This window comes from Pleurodeles waltl, chromosome 3_1 (assembly GCF_031143425.1).
Source record: "Pleurodeles waltl isolate 20211129_DDA chromosome 3_1, aPleWal1.hap1.20221129, whole genome shotgun sequence".
NCBI lineage: Eukaryota > Metazoa > Chordata > Amphibia > Caudata > Salamandridae > Pleurodeles > Pleurodeles waltl.
The window spans coordinates 704,282,921-704,302,700 of record NC_090440.1 but is presented as its reverse complement, the minus strand read 5'-3'; the positions used below and the strand labels follow the sequence as shown (position 1 = coordinate 704,302,700).

General features: G+C 44.2%; 1 protein-coding gene across 2 annotated transcripts in view; it reads left to right on the top strand.

Annotated features, from left to right (window-relative positions):
- YARS1 (tyrosyl-tRNA synthetase 1) overlaps positions 1 to 9,247 on the top strand; it is a 64,578-nt gene extending 55,331 nt beyond the window's left edge. For both annotated transcript variants that reach the window (XM_069223391.1, XM_069223392.1), the window contains 8 exons: positions 3,000 to 3,092; positions 3,801 to 3,936; positions 4,333 to 4,418; positions 4,692 to 4,827; positions 7,527 to 7,624; positions 7,787 to 7,980; positions 8,291 to 8,432; positions 8,695 to 9,247. In XM_069223391.1, the coding sequence (XP_069079492.1) occupies positions 3,000 to 3,092; positions 3,801 to 3,936; positions 4,333 to 4,418; positions 4,692 to 4,827; positions 7,527 to 7,624; positions 7,787 to 7,980; positions 8,291 to 8,432; positions 8,695 to 8,805 (996 nt within the window). In that variant the 3' untranslated portion in view covers positions 8,806 to 9,247. The remainder of the gene's footprint in view (positions 1 to 2,999; positions 3,093 to 3,800; positions 3,937 to 4,332; positions 4,419 to 4,691; positions 4,828 to 7,526; positions 7,625 to 7,786; positions 7,981 to 8,290; positions 8,433 to 8,694) is intronic.
- Positions 9,248 to 19,780: the final 10,533 nt, after the last annotated feature.

Here is a 19,780-nt window from a genome sequence, read left to right as displayed (position 1 = left end):
AATGCATTTTTCTCTAGTAACCGCATCAGTGTCCAGTAGTTCTAAAGGTGGACTGATCATATTTGTATCAGTAGAGTTGTCTGGTCATGCTAAGGACTTGAAGTGGGATTCTGATCAGCTGCAAGTTCTGGAGCAATCTGTTTCCAGTTCCATTCCATTAGTACTGGTTAATTTAATGCAAAAGCAGGGCAGGGAGGGGTATCTAGCCTCTCTTGTTTGCACTCCGCTCTTGATTTTGTGGCAGGGCACAGTTCTGGTCGAAACAAGCTCATCTTAGTGGGTGAATTTAACTGCCATCTTGTGCATATGTCCCCCTAATCGAGACAAATCCAATTCTGGGTGTATGCCGATTGATGGGCTTAATATGGTCCCCATAAAGGAAGGGATGGATCTCCTTGCCTTTTAAAGGCTGCTCTGAAGCAGGTTCCAAGAGACGGGGAACTTGTTACCTCCAGTCGCAGAGGCTACAGGAAGGCTCTGGCTACACGTAAACCCATCCTGCTGAAGCTATGGGGCCACCCTTGTGCCATCACATTTCAAAGCATCAATAGGTCTGTCATTTTAAAGAAATGTATATCTTTGGGCTTAGTGACAGGGAGAAGGAGTAGGGTAGTTTACTCAGTTGAAGAGCAAATGTTTTTACTTTGGATGAAGTTGTCCGGGGCATGCAGGTGCTGTTGAATAAGCTGGGCCCCGGGACCTGATGGTATTCCCCTGTGATTTGTTTTTGGAGAACATTGAGGTTTTGGGGCCAGTTTTGATGCTAGTACTTAATGCTGCAGTGAGAGAGGGATTCTTGCCATCATGGTCAAGTGCTGTAATAGTCCAGGTTTCCAAAAAGTGGGACAAGGATAACCGCATGCGTTACCGACTGATATCTTTGACAGATGCAGTGGTGAAGGTTCTTGGGAGTGTCCTTTTATATGGCTTATGTTGTGGGCAGACACAAATGACATCTTTACGGAGGTGGAATATGGCTTTAGGCTGGGCAAATCAACCACTGACCAGTGTCTAAATCTGTAGTTAGTTATAAGTAAGTACACTGTTGCCGATACTGGTCCACTTCGTTTAGCCTTCATGGACCTCACATCAGCCTTTGACAGGGTCAATCGCAGGAAGCTGTGGAATCTGCTCCTTGCGATGAGGGTTGGCTCGGATACTGTGATCCTCCTGTCAGATCTGCATGCCATCACCACAGCTACGGTACAATATACACAAGGAATAGATTGTATCCAGTAATTTGGCACCAGTGCGGGAGTGCATCAGAGGTTATTCTTGCCCCCTTTCTGTTAACCCTTTACATCAATGGGCTGGAAAAATCTCTTCTTTCTGTGAAGGCCGATTGCCCGAGAGTGGGTCCCAGGACTCTCCAGGTCCTGCTCTATGCAGACAATGCTGTTTTCATGGCTCGCACCGCGAGGGGCCTGCAGCTGTTAGTGGGTCTGTTTGATGCTTTTATGAGTAACCTGGACCTGGGGGTAATTTTCTCAAATTCATATGTTATGGTAATCTGACCCTGGTCCACCAGCTCTAAAACATTCCAGTTAGGAAACCATACACTGGCCAAAGTTCCAGCTTTTTCCTAACCAGGGGTGTTGCTTGATGTAAACAAAAGCTGGAAGCCCATGATCGTTGGGTGGAGGGGTGAACTCCTCTAGGCCATGAGTGCAGTTGTAGGGTTTGCTCAGAGGTTTCGATCCTGGCCCTGAGCACACTGGTCAAGCTTTACCAGGCTAAATGTGTCTCTAGGGCCTTTTATGGCTGTGAGGTCTCGGGATCCATGAGTATTGACAAGATTCAGGTGGCAGAGAATGGGTTTCTTAGACGTATTCTGAAGGTGCCTAGTAGCCCCCCCAGCTTTCTGTGTCCACGATGAGCATGGTGTAGGCCTTATAGGAGACCCTGCTGACCTTCATCTGTTGCTTTGCTGGGTTAAGATCTGGACCAGAGTGGGTTCCCAGTTAAAGCGGCAGATCCTCTCAGATTGTTTATCCCTCAATCACGCACTTAAAATCCCTTGGATTGCCTATGTCAAGACAGCCTCTGTCAGTGTGGGCAGGGAGGATATATTTTCTAATCCCCAATCCCTGCTTTGTTTAGAGCTCAAGAGGTCGAGGAACTTACTTTTAGAACAGGCTTCAATGAAGCAGGAAAACATTGAGCTGAGGAAGCCAAAGGTACTGGGGTTTATATTGTGGAAATCTGTCCAGGGTATGAAGCCATATTTAACCCTTGTATTCAACGAGCGGGACATGTTACTTTTGAAAGGTTTAGGTTTAATTTGCTACCTAACCTCCTGGTGTCCCCCAGTGGATGGTTCCCTCCTGGAACATTGGGGCCCTGTGGCTGCGATAGTAGGTCTCCACAGGATACCCTGCATTTTGTGCTCCTATGTAAATATTTTACTGTTCCAAAGAAAATGTTTATCATCCCTTTATTAAAAACCCCAGAACTTTTTTCAAGCTTTCCCAGCTCCTCCAGTTTTGCCGAATGTACATGTTTTATTTGCCGTCTCCTGTTTTTTACGTACTGCCCTGAGATCAAGGCATTCCAGACCTGACTAACCGTATTGCTGCTATTGGGGAGCTGCTTTTTTTAAGGTCACATATAAATGTCATTGTCTATTTAAAACATCGTTTTTTATATCGTTGATAATGAATTAATTTATGGATTTTATGTACTGTGTATATTGTGCCTTATGTGCTTTTATGGTTATTTTTACACATAAATATATATTGACTGATATTGTGAAAGCACATATATTGCAACTCACCGAGTTAACCAACCAGTATCTCTCAAATAGTTTGAGTTATGGATGTTAATGTGACATTGTATATTCTCAGAAGATTTCTTGACAACACCTCTTACTTGCAAAATGGCAGATTACTGACAAACATGCTGATCATTGTCAATTCACAGCCTGCATCACTTCCTCACTAGTACAGGATATCTCACACTTTTAATCAAAGGATTTACCCAGTTTTGATTATGTTCCACAGTGTCTGCCGTCGCTGGGCTATGCCAAACGAATTCACCTGATGAATCCAATGGTACCAGGGCTCACTGGCACAAAAATGAGCTCCTCTGAAGAGGTGCGTACAGAATTGAGTTATTGGGTGGGGCGGGTGTTAAAAGGGAGAAGGATATAACACTTTGGTTTTTGGGCCAAGGGGTGTTTCTTAAAAATCCAATTTGGAGGGTTTTGGAATGATGTGATCAAGATGTATTTCTGTGACTGATTCCCATATTTAGTTTTTGGCAATTGTTCTAAGTGCCTTTGATTTGAGCTACTACTCACTTTTTACCATTGGTAATGTAGCAGGCCCAGATATGGATGACTTTGGACTTCAGTTTATCTTTCAACAGGCAGAAAGAGGCAGGATGTTTGCCTATCTCTGGGTTGGTTATTCAGTAGCAGAATGCACTGTTCTTTTTCTCTCTGATGGATGGGACCTTGCGATGGGGTGTGGTGTTTTATGTCTGTTAGTGGTATACCTTTGTGGTTGGTGTAATACAAAGTGGATATCACCTAGTTCAAGGTATTTGTCCATGTACTACGGTGTCTAGTTGGGCACCAAAGATGGTGTGCTACTCTTGTTTCTGTTGTTGGGCATAGTTAGCGAGATTCTGTCCTTCAACACTGTCGATAAGTCACTTTTAAATGGTATGGGGTATTATTTTATCAAGTGCTTTGAGGATTTCTGTCTGGTGCATTTGGTGCTTTAGAGGGTCTTGTGGTGGAAAAATCTTTGCCTTGCTGATTATTCTTAAGGAGCTACTTCATTTCTGATCGAGAGCAGGATTCCAAGATAGATCTCCTGGACGGGGCCGAGGATGTGAAGAAGAAGCTGAAGAAGGCATTCTGTGAGCCTGGAAACGTGGAGAACAATGGTGTGCTGTCATTCATAAAACATGTGCTCTTTCCACTTAAATCGGGTGAGTTCCTCCATATACGTGCTCTTCCTGCGGAAGGCTTTTGAAAGGAAAGTATGAGATATTCTATCAGAAACGCAAGCTTTTTATGGGGCTGCTCTCCCTGCTGTAATCAAAGTGGGGAGGGGTGGGGATGCTGATGTCCCTGATCTGTTTTTATGTTATGAGAACGTTTTGAATCTCTTCTCTGTATATCGTTTTACTATTTAAATACATAGCTGTGGTGCAGTTTGACGTCTCTGGGTGGGTACGATGATGTGTGATCATAGAACAGTCCATCCCAAAATCGCCTTGTGTGCAGCTGGGGATTCTGGTTAGCAAGCATGTGCCATGGGGAAAAGGGGGGGGGGTATCATCCAGCACATCCTGTAACCTTAACTCCGTCCTCTCGTCTTCTAGAGTTTGTCATTCTGAGAGATGAAAAATGGGGAGGAAATAAGACCTACATCAACTATGAAGAGCTAGAAAAAGACTTTGCTGAGCAGGTAAATCTATATCATAATATTAATGGCATGCATATCACTGACTGTCCTTTGTCTGTCAGTGTTCTGGTCCACGCTGTATCATGGGCAAGTCCTCCCATGTGTTTTACCACGTCATTGGTTTGTCCAGGTTCTCTTCTGGTTTGTTCTTGATGCATTGGACTTGTGCTCTCTGTTGCTTGCATTTTAATATGTGCAGGCCCTTTTCTTGTGCATTCTGTATTAGTTGGTTGGTATTTGATTAATTCCCATCATTCCTTCTCTCGTTGATGGCAGGTTGTGCATCCTGGGGATCTAAAGTCCTCTCTTGAAGTCGCCCTGAACAAGATGTTGGACCCGATAAGAGAGAAGTTCAAAACCCCGGAGATGAGAAAACTCATCAGTGCAGCGTACCCAGAAGTATCCAAACAGAGTAAGACTTAATCATCTTGTTCTGGGCAATCTCCATCCATCCATTCTAGAGCTGAAATAGCTACTATAGATGCCATTAATTCTGTCGTTGTCTTTGAGAAAGTGATCCTATACATTCTTGTAGAGCTTATAGTATGCCCTGGGCCAGTTTCTTGACCTCTTGTATGTGGTAGACTTTTGTGTCAGTGAGAATGGACATACAGTGTGTGCCTTCTTAGAATTTGATGACGGCTTCCTGTTCCACGCGACTACTCATCATGTTGTAAGAACAACATGAACAGAGTGGAATTTCTCTTAACTGGTTTGAGGTGGTAAGATTTGCAGGAAGGTTTTCAGACTCCTTGAGAAGTGCAGTGTCTAAATGGTTCTGACCTACTTTTGAACACCTACGTTATTTTTTAATTTGGCTTAAGTACCAGACCCAGACAGCATAAGAGCAATGGATTTAGAAACATTAGGCCCAAGAAACCGCATGGTTAACTGTGGGTAAACTTGTTGTTCTGCTCCCTGTTTGAACATATTGTTTCAGATTGTTTTGCATATTGCATTAGCAACCTGAACATTTCAAAAGCCCGCATCAAAGAATCCAGAACATTCTTGCTACTACCTGATGTTTCAGACCTAGCTTAGGGTTTTGGTGAGAGCAACTCTGTGGCTTCCTGGCCTCCTCCATCTTGCTAGTGGTCTACGCCAGGTAGCACTTGCAGGTGCTGATGTGGAATCTGAAGTCTCACTGGGATCGGCACCAAAAAAAACTCCCAGACTCCATCCGGGTGTCAAAGGAGACTGCAAAAGATCTGCAGTGGTAGCTCGTCTACCACAGTTAGAACCATGGCTAGACCCTTCTCCACCATATATGACAGATGCATCATTACTGGGTTGGAGAAGTCTTCTGGGAAATGTGGATATAAGAGGACTCTGGTCTCCCACAGAATACCGTCTCCACATCAACTTGTTAGAGTTATGGTGATTGACTTGGCACTGAGGGCTTTCCTCCCTACCATCAAGGAAGAATGGGTACAGGTGCAGGTACTACAAAAACAGGTTGTCACGGGTTCATGGGTACTATGTCAGGAGGCTGTAACTCTTTGCAGATAGCTGAACGCTCATGGCTTCTCCCTAGTCACTCAGCACCTGGCAGGATCTTTACATGCCAAGTCAGACTATCTCAGCCAGCATTGCCTAGCCTTATTTGGCTTCCTCAAAAGTTCTGCATTGGAAAGCTTGGCTTTGCTGTCACAAGTGGCTTTCTTGTTCATCTTTGCGTGGCAGCTGCACAACCTCGAGTCATGCTGGAACCAAGAGACTGACATTTTGTGTCTGTTACCAACATCCGACTGACTACGGTCTTTGCCAGGCTTAAACCATGTAGTGTTGGAGGGCACATCCCTTGGACACTGGATATATTTTGAGGAAAAGAAATTCTGTCCAACTGACTGGATTCAAAGGACCTTCGGATCTGCATAGGAAGAATGGAACTGATGTCAGCGCACAGAGGTGCCGCATATATTGAGGCCTCGATGTAACATCCGAGGTGGGATGGTCCAAACCTGGTGCTGCATGACACCACCTACCAACATATGAGGGAATTACTGTTAAAATGATCCTGGTCCAGTCTGGCACTTGGGAAATTCACAAGGTGAGGAATTTGTAGTTAGAAATCTCCATCACAAATGTAACTAGTTGACTGATTTCCAGTGTGGCGATCAAGAATATCAGGGATGGACTTTATTTTGCAGTTTTCTGTGTGGCCCAACTCATTGCTTTAAATTTGCTCTTTCGGGGACTACTGTGCCGATGCCTAGTTCCCACAGGCCACTCTAGCCATTGCCTGGACTTTGGTCCTTTCTGAGGGGGTGAGGGTAGGCAAATGGGATAGCACAGGGTGTTGGGTCAGAACACCTCTGTCCTCCCAATGGAAGCTCAACATCATTTCTTCAGTTTCCCTCAAAGGATTTGAGCAGAACATCAATGTCAACTACTAGAGGCCTTCAACTGCATGAGGCCCTCTTGCCACTGCTTCAACTTTGTCAGCCTCTATGCCCTGTACTTGTAGTGGTTCCTTGTGATCCTCTCTGGTCTGTGCCTGGGCCCCTTGGGTATATGTGAACCCTGTGCTCTGTGTCTGGACTCCGTGGTTCCTTCTGAGCCCCTCTAGCCAGTGCCCCCTGGTCATTTTTTTAATTGTACACTCTTCCCAGTGCTTAGACTGTGTGCTTCTCTGCGAGCCATTTAACCCATGGCCTGGGAAGTGGGATTCCAAGATTCTCCATGGAATCCCACTTCCCAGACTATGGCCTCTATGATTCTCTGTTATTTCTTTGTGTCCAACACCCAAAATGTGGTTCTCCAGGGGTGCTCCTGTTTAGGGTCCGTATGCTCTGATTCTCTGTGAGACACTATAATTAGAGATTGGCTATTGTGATTTCGTAAGCCCCTTTGTACTCCGCTTGAGGCTTTGGTTCTATGTGAGTACCACTGCCTAGTACGTATACACTGGGGTTCCCCTGGAGCCCTTTCGCCATTCTCAGTACTCTGTGGTGCCCTTTGCACTCTCCTGGCTGCTTCATGAATTATGTTCCTGGACTGCGTCCCTGGAATATGCACTGCCAGGATCCTCACAGCCAGCACTCTTATACTCTGAATGTTTTGACTTTAAAAGGGCTGGGTAACAACATATCCAATTTTCTCCTTGCATAGAGCCTGCCATGAAGGCACCCAGCAAGAACTCAAATCCTGAAGACGCAGAGCCATCACGCCTGGATATCCGTGTAGGAAAAGTGATTGCTGTTGGGAAGGTAGGGATGCACCTTTTGGAAATATCCTTGGCCAGGGTTTTTAATCATCTAATGAAACAGTGTCTGAAACATCAGCAGTGTCCACTGATGATAGTAGGGGTCTTTTTAAATGCTACAAATGATCTAACAACTGTTCAATCTGACTTTTTCTTCTTTTGATAGCACCCTGATGCCGACAGCCTGTACGTGGAGACGATAGACGTGGGAGAGGCACAGCCGCGCACAGTAGTTAGTGGCCTGGTCCAGTATGTCCCTGCTGAGCAGCTCCAGGACAGGATGGTGGTTTTGTTGTGCAACCTCAAACCCCAAAAGATGCGTGGGGTGGAATCCCAGGCGATGCTGCTGTGTGCCTCGACGTAAGTGGCATTGGTTTAGGGAGGGGGCTGTGTTCAGAATTAGGAGGCCGTGCCTGATAGATTATTCACAGTAACCTAAATCCTCATTAATATTGCCATAATTCTGTGTTAAGATTTTTGCGATTTTTGTGTTTGGTTTATTGCCTTGGTGGTTTTCTGGAGGTCTGATCCTTGTGCTCAGTCTTTCTCGTTGGAGCTGCTCATGTCCTAATGTCCAGCCTCTCTTTTTCCCCTCTTTTGCCTTCTAGTTTTGTTGCACATCCCTCAGTCTCTTAGCGGCTCTCTTACTACTTCATATATTGTTTCACAGAGATGGGGAAAACAGGCAAGTGGAGCCCCTGGATCCCCCAGAGGGCGCTGCTCCCGGAGAACGTGTCTTTGTGGAAGGATATGAGAATGGCCAACCAGATGAGGAGCTGAAGCCTAAAAAGAAGGTGTTTGAAAAACTACAGGTAACCTTGACATCCATCCTATTTGTTTCTCTTCACACCAACTCACGCTCGCGTTATTCACTGTAGATCATTCCCTGCTTTGTCATGTCCTCTGTACATTCCAGCCATGTCAATACAGACCTGCCTATAGCAACTTTCGGTTTTCTGCCTCTCCTAAATGTGAAACCGAAAGAAGCACATAGTTAACCAGAACTTGGACGCGGTGCAGATGTAATGATTTGTGATTCAGACGTTTATTTCCATCTCTCCTCTCCCTTTTTAGGCTGAATTCAAGATCTCTGAAGGTTTCCATGCTCAGTGGAGACAGAAGAATTTTATGACCAAGCTGGGGCCCGTGACTTGTAAAACACTAAAAGGTGGGAACATCAGTTAGTGCCCGCCTTGCTGACTCCTCTCACCCCCCTCCTTTTGTCAGCATGGTTCACTCTGATTCTGCAGCTCTGCTGTCACCGAGACCCCCCGTCAATCATGGATTCCAGGCTCCGGATGTCGGTGCTTGTGGTGGTGGATTTTAGCCGTGAGGTGATGAAGGCGGATGACGGCTGCCGGGAGGCCGTCTCATGTACGGGAAGGACTGGTGATCTGGAAAGCACACTTTGCCCACAGATTTACACAGGATGCATGCCAACCAGTCACGGACGAGGTATGCCCAGAAAATTGGCGAAGAACGGAGCAGGAGGCTTGGAACCACCCTAATAACTGATCAGCTTTCACCTCATTTCCGAAAGGGTCCGATTCATAGAACTTTTTATTGGGACATGGTTTCTTTAAAGCATGGATTCTTTCCTCTTTATTAAATGATTATTTAAAAGAAATATCAAGTTGTCAGATACATTGCAAAAGGTTTGAGATCTCCCCAAAACAATCCAACATATATTAATAGGGCAGTGGAGGTATCAGTTTGTTTTGGAAGGATGTGTGGTGTTTGAGTGCCTCTGCCCTATGATGTGCTACTCGACATCATGGATTTGTGACTTTTCTTGCATCGCTGTAATCCCTCTATTAAGATGACCTCTCCCCTGCTTCAGTCCTCCACGTGTAATGTAAGTGGTAGTTTTAGAGAGCAAGCAAGGCGATAACACAGCGAATGTACGATTGCACCCAAGCACAGGAGCCAACCCTGTCATGCCTACTCAGAAACCCTGCACCGACCCCGTGCAGATTGGAGAGACGTTGTTTAATCCACATTGTTTTCTTTTGAGGATCTCTTAGGGGAGGTTTCTCCCTTGTTCTGTGGCTTTTCCACTGCACTCTACCACACCAGGCAGGTTTCAAAGACTGCAGGACACGAGAGGTTCAGATTTCACATTCTGTTTTCCACAGGCACTGCTTTCTGTGCCTAAGTTGCACACACTTGGTTCATTCTCCTTCTGTACTTCTCTTTCTTGTCAGGGTTTTTGATGTGGCACGTTGCACCGATGGCGTGTCTCAGGTTAAGGACCTTCACTGTTGGACATAAAAAGGCATGTTGAAAGGATTTATGCCCAGAGAATCCCCACTGAAGCGACTTTTTTCATGTTATACAATGACGAGTTGCCTTTACATTCAGGTGGAAGAACCTCACAGGGTGCACCAGTAGACGTCCTAAGGTGCACGAAAGCCTTCCACCAAGGGTAATTCTTAGTAAACCCTACCATAAATACTGGGGATACCCAGAATTGCTACAGGACAATACTGGGGCGACCTACCGGTACTGCAGCTGAATCCCATTTTCACTGTTTGGTAACGTCACAGTATGTCAGATACCTAAAGAGTGCAACTGGAGGATTCCTAGTTCCAAGCAGATACTAAACAATGACTACTGGGGGTACTAAAGAGGCAAGGGCATTAATACAATGTGAATAGAATCTAGTTCTAGAAAGGATGATGGGGCTTCTTGAAGCCCCAAATTAACTGCTAGTGGTCACTTCTGGTCCATCCCTTGCCATGACCACTATGCATGAGCTTGTTGCTAAAACATAGACCCTGCCTTGAGAATGTTCTATTTTTTGTTGCTGTTGTCAAATCTTGTAACAGTATGAAGCGACGGAAGGAAGGATTTGTTCCTCCACTCAAGGATCTATGGGTTCGCAGAATTCAAACATCATTTTTGAGTGTGATATGCTATTAGAAAACATGACTCCGAGAAATCTCTTGGGATTAAAATCTCCTAGGGTGCTAGTACCTTGGTTCTGGGTGCCCTGTACACTGGTTGCCCTCTAAAGGAGTTGCCTGACTATGATGGCACTCATGGCAAATGTTTTAGGAATGTCGTGGACTGGTTGTAATGGGCACACAGTTAGAACAAGTCAGCTTGTTTGACACTCTTGTTTCGGCCTCTGCTTTCACTAAGACTACCGCTGTGGAGTGATTTTTTTTGTTTCTTTTTTTTCCTCATAGATTTCTTTGCCAAGATCCAGTTGCATGTGTGTGTTAGGTTGTGTGTCTTTGTGGTGGGGTGTTTTTAAGTGGGAACTTACATGGCACCAGACATTCCCAAGGAGTAGCTTTAGGTTCCTTTGTCCTGAAACTTGACATTGTTGATCGTGCAGGTCCTTCCACTGACTATTTGGAAAAGAAGAGGGGCATGGCCAAAGCAAAGTGATATATGCTGTTGTAAGGAAGACCCTAGACAGCACTCGGTACCCCAGTTCATGCTAAGCTCGGTGAAACTGTGTCTTGATGTTTGGAAGCAGTTACTGAATTGAGACGCGATTAAGAATCAGTTCCTTATGTAGATAATCCTGTATTCCTAGTACTTCCAGCATACAAACAGGAAATCTTTCCATAGAATGGCACTAGAGAACGGGTGCCCCATTACTAGCACTATAAGAACTTCATAGTAAGGCTGGAAGTGGGAGACTGCATCCACTTTTAGGCTCGGCCTAATTTGTCACACTGCAGTCTCAGTGCACTGCACTCCTCTCCCGCCATCACAAAACTATTTTCAGTGCCAAGATGGAAATTAAAGGAAGGTGGAAGGGCCATGTCCCAAAAGCATAGGATATAAAAGAGTTACCACAAAAGTAGGTTGTCATTATTGCGTCTAAGACTTTTCAATCCTATAAATGTGGATTCATTCGAAAGCATGGAGTATTACAGAGCTAACTAGATCCTGCTGCATCTAGCAAGCCTAGCCTTGAATGTTGTTCAACCTGGGTAGGGCAAAGTGGACATTAACCCTGAAGCTATCAATCATACTATGACATTCCTGGGGGGAAGTTGCTTAAACCTTGACAACAAAGGTCTGCTCTCCTACTGACAGGGAAAGTCCTTCAGAAGAGTGTCTCTCACAAAGCCATGTTAGTATGTCTCTTACTGGAGGGCCCCCTATTTGCCTTCATCGCTGGAGACGAAATAATGAAAGTAAACAGCAATCCCATGAAATGGAGAATCCATTGGGAGAGTCAGTGGATATCCTGTCTAAGTTTTGTGTTGTGCTGTGTGTTTTATTTGTATTGTGTATCGTCCACATTTTCAGCTGCCTCTTACATCGGTTAGATGTTTGAGAGGTCCAATGAATATTTGATCCTTCTTAAAAATACTCTTATGGGAGGTTAGGCTGTGTGACCCACAGCCCATCTGCATGTTCAAACCTCTTCTTTATTTGTGCTGTCCGATCCCGAAATTATTTAGTTTAGTAGGTATTACCCTGTATGTTTTCATTGACGACTGTGTTCTCGCTAACGTTCTCTGTGCGCTTTTTCCATCTGAATAGCGTCGGATTCTGGGCATTCACCATAATGTCTAAAGGAAAGAGACTGTGCTTGAGGCTTAATGCCAGCACATGCCAGAATAGGCAATAAGAGATGTGTGCTTTATATTTGGATCGTGATGTGCTAACATGCACCTTCAGATTCTTTAATTAGCGCTCACTGATGTGTGGTGTTGAGACTGTATGCAACTGTTGAACCTCATAGTCTAGTGTGCTACTGGACTGGCAGTCCCAGTGGCCTTAAGAACTGTCTCAGCGATCCTCCCCACTACCCAGCAAGCCTAATGTCATGAGGACCCATCCACTGTGCAACATTGCTGGACTGTTAGTCATGCTGCACTTCTAGGTCATCTAGTTAAAGACACCAAAACATAGTCCTCTAGATAATGCAAAAACACAACCCTTACATGTCTAAAATGTAGTTTACAAGAAGTCTTTTATTCTGCTTCTCATATAAGCAACTGGATGTCATCGCATAAGAGCTGATCTTTTCACATCTAAGTCTCTGTGTGGTGCTGCCAGTTGTTTCATAGTTTAATTCACAGTGGCGCAGTGTGATGGGGTGGTTGCATGATGTAATGTGAAATAATGGTGTGTGCGATGTGGTACACTGTTATGTGATGCAGCATTTTCAGGAGTTTTATATTTCATAGTATGGTTTTAAGGACGTTGTGGACTGCGATGTGTTGTGGTGTGGTATGGTATTGTATGGTATGGTGTGACGCAGTGTAACATGGAACACCATGTTGTGGTTAGGGATGGTGTTATCCAGTGTGATGTGGCTAGGGATGTGATAGTATTTTAGGTTGTGGTTCAGTGTGATGTGTGGCATGATGCCATGCGATGGGCTGTGTTGTGATCTGTGTCGTGGTGTTGCACATTGTGAGTTGTTGGAAGGTGTGATCCGCATTCACTGGTTTTGTATTTTTAGGTTCGATGGCATGTGTAGCTGTAGATACGCATGCTGTGCATAAGTCCGCTTTCTAGTGTTGGGCTTGGACTGTTACAAGTTGTTTTTCTTCATAGAAGCTTTTCGAGTCACAAGATCGAGTGACTCCTCAGTAATAGTGCGCATGGGCATCTAGTCCTTTGTTAGATTGTTTTCTTTCCACTATCTTGTTTGGACGTGTTTCCTCTCAATCCGGTGAATCTTGGTTCAGTAATTCTGAACTTATTCTGTCTTCTCTATAATATCGTCGGTATTGTTTTCAATCATGTTTCCATTTATGCTCGATCTGATTTAGACAATCAGGGTCGAATTTCTCACTCTTACAAGGGCAACGCCCTTTGAGGGAATACTTCATTGTAAATCTGATGGAACTAACTCTGTTTCGATTCCGTCCTCAGTGTCACGTTAAATCTCCATAAACCGATCAACATTCCGTGTATAATCTGTCTTTCTCCAGACCATCAAGAAGAGAATTGTGACACCTGCGGATCTTTTCAGTCTAAAAAGACTCTTCTGGACCGTGGAGCTCATCGTCTTGAAATGGCATTGAAATCCACAGAAGAGACACAGGACATTTTCAGAGAAGAACATGCCCAAGAAGAAGTTCAACAAGGGGCAGTCTTTTCCATCCAAGACTCAGACTCCGAAGAACACTCCGATGATGACACCCTCTATATGCCTGCGGCGCAGTACGTGAGTTCAACTGCCCCATCGCACCACACAAAAATGACTGAAAAGACTTCAGCACTAGTCGTCGATCCTCCACTGCCTTTGGGCCATGGTCGGATTTGAAAAGAAAGTCCAGATGACCAACCTTCAGGTTAGGCACCGAGATTGAAGACTAAAGTGCATTCAGCATCGACCAACAGACTCCTACACCAGTCTCGGGATCAAGCTGAAAATCCGAAAGCACATCTTCAGAGCCGAAAAAATCAACATCTTCGGAGCCGATGTGTTCAGTTTGCTCAAAACACAAACTTTCAGAGTCAAAAGCCATAGGTAGTAAAGAAACTACTCCTACCCAGGAATCCATGGACATACAGCCTATTTTAGAGGTGATGGACGCTAAACGGAGAAAAATGCACATTAAAAAAGACACGTGAAGAATAATTATCACCACATGCATTCTCAATTTCACCACATAGGGATGATCTTAGTGATGACCAGAAGGGTACAGATCCATGCGATACATATGACTCTGATTCTATTCTACCAAATGACCCACATCTATGTCCTGTCAGACCCTCATCACCAGAAGACACTACTGCATATAATCAAGTAGTGGCTAGAGCTGAGCCTATCATAATGTACAAACGCATACAGATCAGATAGAGCAAGATTTCCTTTTTGATACACTAGCATCAACACATAAGCAATATGCATGTCTTCCCATGCTTCCAGGAATGCTCAGACATGCTTTTGATATTTTTCAAGAGCCAGTTAAAGCTAGGATTATCACTCCTAGAGTAGATAGAAAATATAAACCATCACCCTCACACCCTGTGTTTATAAAAGCCCAATTACCTCCTGATTTAATTGTAGTTGGTGCAGCAAGAAAAAGGGCTAACAGTCCGTCCACAGGAGATGCCCCTCCTCCAGATAAATAAAGCAGGAAAATAGTTGCAGCTGGGAAAAGAGTAGCCTCACAAGCTGCAAATCATTGGAGAATAGCCAATTCACAAGCTCCTTTGGCTAGATATGACGGAGCACACTGGGATGAAATGGAAGAGCTATTACAAAACCTCCTTCCAGAACATCAAAAAAGAGGACAGCAGATAGTAAATGAAGGGCAAACAATATCTAATAACACTATTAGATCTGCTATGGATGCAGCTGATACAGCAGCTAGATCAAGTAATACCAGCATACTTATTAGGCAACATGCCCGGTTAAGATGTTCAGGTTTCAAACCTGAAATACAACTGGCAGTACTAAACATGCCTTTTCATTTAGCAACACTTATTTGGCCCTGACGTAGACAAAACTACAGACAAACTTAAAAAATATTCAGGAACAGCTAAAGCCATGGGGTGTTACGTATCATATCCACCAGATGTACTTTTCGTAGACCACAATTTAGAGGGGGTTTCAAACCATCAGCTACAGAGACCGCAACCTCCCAACAAAAACTATCCTCACAATTTTATACTAAAGGATCATTTGGAGGCTCCTATGGAGGACCCAACAATATAGGGAGAGGTAAACCCTCCACCTCTAGAGGAGCCTCACAATCAAAAGAGTGACTTTCTCAACATCCCCAGAGACCACACATCTCCTGTACGAGGAAGACTGGTAAAGTTCTATTCACAATAGCACAACATCACTACAGATCAGTGGGTTTTGACAATTATCCAACATATGTATTGTCTAGAACTCATTTCCACTCCACCAAACATTCATTCCACCTTGTTCATACAAACTAACTCAGGAGCATCTAATTTTATTGAAACAAGAAGTTAAATCACTACTGCTCAAAGGAGCCACAGAGATGGTACCTGTATCCCAACAAGGGTCAGGAGTATATTCACTATACTTCCTCATACCAAAAAAGGATGGTACTCTCAGACCCCTCAATCTATACATACTTTCTGAGCACTTTCATATGGTCACTCTACAATATGTCATTCCCCTTTTACAAAATCAAGATTACATGACAGCATTAGATCTCAAAGATGTTTATTTTCACATTCCAATACATCCAGCACATCGAAAATATCTAAGATCTCTAATAGCAGGAAAGCATTACTAAATCAACGTACTACCCTTCGGAGTAACAACAGCACCAAGGGTATTTACCAAATGACTAGCAGTGGTTGCAGCAGTCCTCGGAAGACAACACATACATGTCTTTCTGTATCTGGACCACTGGCTCATAAAAGCCAGTACAATTCAAACCTGTCAACAGCACACGCAGTATACAGTGGACACTCTACACAACCTAGGATATACAATCATTTATCACAAATCTCACGTGCAGCCAGCACAAATACAACAGTATCTGGGAGCAATTCTGAACACTCATTCAGCTTTAGCATACCCGAAACCCAGCGAGAATTCAAGCTTTTCACGATCTCATATCTCAACTGCAATACAACCACACTTACAAAGTGAAGTTGATCATGAAACTATTGGGTATGATGGCATCATGCATAGCGATAGTACCTAATGCACGCCTAAACATGAGACCACTACAGCAGTCTCTCTCGCAACAATGGTCTCAGGCACAGGGTCATATTCAAGATCTAGTGTCGTTGGACCGCCAAACTTACCACTCTCTGCAATAGGGGAATCCCAACAACCTATCAAAAGGGTGGCGCTTTCAGGACCCTGTGCCTCAGACCTTAATCACAACAGATGCGTCAATGATAAGTTGGGGAGCTCATCTCAACAACCTCACTATACAGGGACAATGGGATGCAATCCAACAGACTTATCATCTAAATCACTTGAAATTACTAGCAGTGTTCCTCGCGCTTAAAGCCTTTCAAACACAAATCACACACAAGACAGTGTTACTAAAAACAGACAATATGACAACAATGTATTATCTGCAAAAGCGGGGGGTAGACACATTCATCTCAATTGTCTCTTCTAGCGCAAACAATTTGGAAATGGGCAATTCACAATCAGGTTCAATTAGTGGCAGAGTATATCCCAGGGGTACACAACCAACTCGTGGACCTCTTAAGCATGACGCAGCAACAAATACATGAATGGGAGATTCACCCACAGGTGATTAAAAAATACTTCCAAATGGGAGGAACCCCAGAAATAGACCTTTTCGCCACAAAAGAAAACACAAAATGCCAAAACTTCGCATCAAGGTACCCACACCCTCAATCTAAGGGCAATGCTCTATGGATTAACTAGTCAGGGATATTTGCTTACTCTTTAACACCTCTCCCACTAATTCCATTTCTGATAAAAAAAATGAAACAAACCTCCCTCACCATGATACTCATAGCAGCTACTTGGACACGTCAACATTGGTACACAACACTGTTTTATTTGTCTGTAGTACCACATCAAAAGCTACCAAACAGACCAGATCTGTTGATTCAAAGAAGAGGTCAAATCAGACTTCTAAATCCAAGCATACTCAAAACTGGCGATTGGCTCCTGAAGTCATAGAATTTCTCTACTCACAACTTCCATCTGAGTTTATGGATATTCTAAAAGAAGCACGCAAACCCACAACTAGACAGTGTTATGCATCTAAATGGAAGCGTTTTGTCTACTACTGTCAACCTAAGAATATTAACCCACTTAAAGCTTCAGTTCAGGATATTGTTTCCTACTTGCTACATTTACAAAAAGCAAACCTTACATACTCCTCTATTGGGATACATTTAACAGCACTAACTTCTTACCTCCACAACAGACAACATACTTCCCTATTTAGGATTCCTGTTATTAAAGCCTTCATGGAAGGTCTTAAGAGTTATTCCACCTAGAGCACCACCAGCTCCTGTATGGAACCTTAACATTGTACTCAGAAGACTTATAGGACCACCATTTGAACCCATGCATTCTTGCCCTCTTCAGTTCTTATCATGGAAGGTTGCCGTTTTAGTAGCAATTACTTCTTTAAGAAGGGTTAGTGAAATCCAAGCATTCACTCTAAAAGAACCTTTCTTTTAAATTCACAAAAACAAAATAGTTCTTAGGACAAATCCAAAATTCTTACTAAAAGTGGTTTCACCTTTTCATATCAATCAGTCAGTCAGAATTGCCAGTCTTCTTTCCATAGCCAGATTCAGTTGCTGTGAGAGCTCTTCACACCCTTGATATTAAAAGAGCTCTCATTTATTATATAGATAGAACAAAAGACTTTAGAAAATCAAAACAACTCTTTGTGGCTTTTCAACAGCCTCACAAATGTAATCCTGTTTCAAAAACTGGAATAGCATGATGGATAGTCAAATGATACACACTTGCTATCTTAAAGGCAAAAGACAGCTACCAGTACGTCCAAAAGCTCATTCCACTAGGAAAAAAGGGGCTTCAATGGCATTATTAGGCAATATACCAATGGCAGACATATGTAAAGCAGTCACATGGTCTACACCACACACATTTACTAAACACTACTGTGTGGATGTATTATCTCACCAACAAGCAAATGTTGGACGAGCAGTGCTTAAAACACTATTTCAAACTACTACAACTCCTACAGGCTAGCCACTGCTTATTTACTAGGAGGTCTGCTTTTCAGTCTATGCAAAGCATGTGTATCTACAACTACACATGCCATTGAACGGAAAATGTTACTTACCCAGTAGACATCTGTTCGTGGCATTTAGCGCTGTAGATTCACATGCACCCTCCCTCCTCCCCGGAAGCCTGTGGCCGTTGTACTATTATATTGTAAATATGTATGTTCGATGGCATGTGTAGCTGCAGATACACATGCTGTGCACATCCCGCCATCTGGTGTTGGGCTCGGAGTGTTACAAGTTGTTTTTCTTCGAAGAAGTCTTTTCGAGTCACGAGACCGAGGGACTCCTCCCATTTCGACTCCATTGCGCATGGGCGTCGACTCCATCTTAGATTGTTTTTTTTCCGCCATCGGGTTCGGACGTGTTCCTTTTCGCTCCGTGTTTCGGGTCGGAAAGTTAGTTAGAATCTCGGAAAAAACTTCGGTATTGTTTGCGTTCGGTATCGGGTTAGTTACAACAGATCGACACCGAATTTAGAAGAGTTCCGGTGGCCCTTTGGGGTTTTTTCGATCCCCCGTCGGGGCCTGGTCGGCCCGGCCACGTGTGAATTCAAGGCTGATGGAACGGACCCCATTCCGCTTCTGTCCAAAATGCCATAACAAGTATCCGTATACGGATCAGCATCTGGTCTGTAACTTGTGCCTGTCCCCAGAGCACAAGGAAGATGAGGCCTGTCGAGCGTTTCGGTCCAGAAAGACGTTAAGAGACCGAAGAGCCAGAAGACTGCAGATGGCGTCGACGCCGACAGAACAAGAGCGTTTCGAGGAAGAAGAGGAAGCTTTCTCTATCCACGAATCGGTCTCGGAAGAGCTTGAGGCCGAAGAAACGCCGAAAACCGTGAGTAAGACGTCGAAACATAAGACTCACGAGAAGTCAAAAAGAGCCCAGGGGACGCCACCGCCAACAGGCCATGGCTTAACCCAAAAAAGCGGTGACCGAGCCAAGGCACGAAAAAGGGCACGCTGGTGTCGAAGTCATCCGACTCCGGTCGAGATACTGCCACACAGCAATCTCGGACCCGAGACATCGGCTCTGAGAAATTTCGGCACCGTGACAGCGGCACCGAACAAATTCGGCACCGAGACACCACCACGCCGAAAATTACAAAGGTTTCTTCAGAGCCTAAAAAGACCTCCGAAAAAGTTTCGGTTCCGAAACATCCAGCCTCGGAGGCGAGAACAGGTTCCTATACAGAGGAACAAGGATTAGCCTCAGAAATGAAAAAACATAGATTTGGAGAGGAACTTCAAGCTGTAGAGCCAGACTATACTCAAAGGAGGCTCCACATTCATCAAGACACAGGGAAGATAACCACTCTTCCTCCAATTAAAACAAAAAGAAAACTTGCCTTTCACGAAAAGGACAAGGAGCCACAGGCAAAGGTGGCAAAGAAAACAACTCCACCACCTTCTCCACCACCATCAGTGCACACATCACCAGTAGCAACTCCTCCACTGATGCACTCCACGACTCATACTGCCATGAG